This window comes from Populus nigra, chromosome 3, assembly GCF_951802175.1.
Source record: "Populus nigra chromosome 3, ddPopNigr1.1, whole genome shotgun sequence".
Taxonomy (NCBI): Eukaryota; Viridiplantae; Streptophyta; class Magnoliopsida; order Malpighiales; family Salicaceae; genus Populus; species Populus nigra.
Genome location: NC_084854.1, coordinates 5,968,908 through 5,971,154, shown reverse-complemented (window position 1 = coordinate 5,971,154; position 2,247 = coordinate 5,968,908). Strand labels below are relative to the sequence as shown.

The window sequence follows — 2,247 nt, the reverse complement described above, 5'->3', positions numbered from 1 at the left end:
ATCCCATTTTCAGCTTCTAATGAAGTTAAACATGGACTAATTATATCAGCCCCATTTTCTAATGAGGATACACAGCAAGGAGTAGAAGAAGAATCATCATCAGATGTAGAAGAAGTGTAAAAAGACAAAGGAGAAGAAGGAGAATGATGAGAAGAAGAACAAAAATCATGATGATGTTGAGTAGTGCTAGTACTAATAATAGAAGAAGAGGAGGAAGAAGAAGAAGCAAAAGCAAGACCAACAAGCAAATCTACAAAAGCACTAACGATGTACCCATGATTGCTCTCTCCATTCACTTTCAAGTAGCAAGACAAAAGCTCTTCAAGACCTTCCCAGTCTGTTAAACCATGAGCCTCAACCATCTCCTCCATTGACTTCTTGAAATCCAAATAAGGGTCTTGAGATTCCATTGACAGCACCACAGTTTCTTTAAATGGAAACTCATCACATGCCTTAGCTTCTTCCAAGATTGAATTAGTCTCTCCTGGTTCAAAGAACAGCCTCTCTGACCTTAAACCTCTGATTACTGTCTCTATAGGGTCAACAGCTCCTGACTGATCATCTGATGCTGTTGAGAAGCTAGCTGATTCACAAGAGTTGGTGAACCATGACTCAGGTGTGCTGTCCACCACATCATTGGTAGTAGCATCTAAGAAAGCTGAGTTGATGGTCTTGAACATGCCATCACTTGTTCTAAAACTAAAAGAGAGGGTTCTTGGTTGGTGACAATAAGTAGGCCAAGGCCATAAAGGCCTTTTTGATTGATCTGTGTTTGTATTGATCTTGGAGAGAAAAGGGAGCTTCATTTTCTTGCCCATCAGCTGGTTTGTTTTAAATTTTTGCCTAAGATCGATGTGCTTAAGAGAGAAATGTAAGTTTCGTTTAAATGGTCTTTGGCGGTTAGAAATGAAAAACTTTGTAGAGCTTCTTTATGGATTTGTAATTCATAGAGGCAGCTGGGTTATGAGAGCAGATTTTAAACAAGTGGTGAGAAATGCAGAGAGGAGAGTGAAGGAGGGAGGGAAAGGGGACTAGCCGAGTAGGGGAGGCTGGTGGGGACATGTACACTTTCTTGGTTGTGTATTAAATTTTGAGCTTTTGAAGTAAATGTCTTTCAGTTGAAGCCATTGAAAATTATGGTACCTTTTCTCATTAAATAGAGTTATCTACTACCATATCTCTTTTCCTTTTACACAATCGTCCTTTCTTTCCAGCCTTTGTAGTTCAATTACGTGACCTTCCTTTGAAGCTTTGCTGTTTTCTTGTGAAAGATTTTGAATATATTTGAGTGTTGAAACTTTTCAAATGATCTAATAAGCTTTTGACAATCAATCATTAAGTTAATAATTGCTGGTGAGCAGTAGTTTTTAAATTCCCATTTATTCCCTATGCGGGTAGTTAATTATTAATTAAGAGGGAATCTTAATTATCAATTCCACAAGAAGAAATCATGAACTCCTCAAACCAAAACCATAGATTGCAGAAACTAATAAGCTAGAACAATATCATATCCGTCCCAATGTTGACGCTGAAACCAATGGCTTTCGACTAGCTGGTTCAGCGTACAACCTTCACATTGACGCAGTGTCAAGAAATTAACTCCAGCTGTTTACATGAAATAGAGGGACAATTTATTTACTTCGTACAGTGCGGTCGTTTTCTCTCATATTCGTGAGGGATTGTTTTTATAGATAGTAATTTTTAGAGAACAGCTCTGTGTAGCCATGTTTGTAGTACCTGCCTCGTTACCCATATGCATTAGAGACCCTTGTTATCGTGCGTGGAACCCAAATAATCAAAATGGGATCGTGCGTGGAACCCAAATAATCAAAATGGGATAATTGCAAGAAGGTGTGATTACCCTTAAAATTAGCGTTTCATCTTTTTATAAAATATATCGAATTCAAACCCCTTTTTTTTGTTTTTTTTACAATGAACTTCACATGAAATTAAGTGTAAAAGAAGAGAGAAACATCAGAGACATACGTACTTCATTGAATAATTTTCTAAATATTTGATATGCATTTGCTTATAATGATCCCTTGAACACCACTGGAAAATTGATTTGCATAAACCAAAATTTTCGTCGATGTTAAAGTTGTGCTTATCACCGATCAATTTACTAAAAAAATATATTTTGTAAGCTAGTGTCTTGCGAAGAATTTTAGATCTGTCAGTAATTACATCATAAATTTTTGACAGAAATATTTTATCGTTATTAGCATCGGAAAGTACAAACAAAAAACT

The 2,247-nt window shown here is 36.4% G+C and overlaps 1 protein-coding gene across 1 annotated transcript; it reads right to left on the bottom strand.

Annotated features, from left to right (window-relative positions):
• Positions 1–2: 2 nt before the first annotated feature.
• LOC133688447 (transcription repressor OFP13-like) lies at positions 3–1,085 on the bottom strand (the record flags this gene model as incomplete). The annotated part of the gene is made up of 1 exon (XM_062107931.1): positions 3–1,085. A coding segment is annotated over exon 1 (816 nt), but the record flags the coding sequence as incomplete, so codon positions are not given.
• Between the last annotated feature and the right edge of the window lie 1,162 nt (positions 1,086–2,247).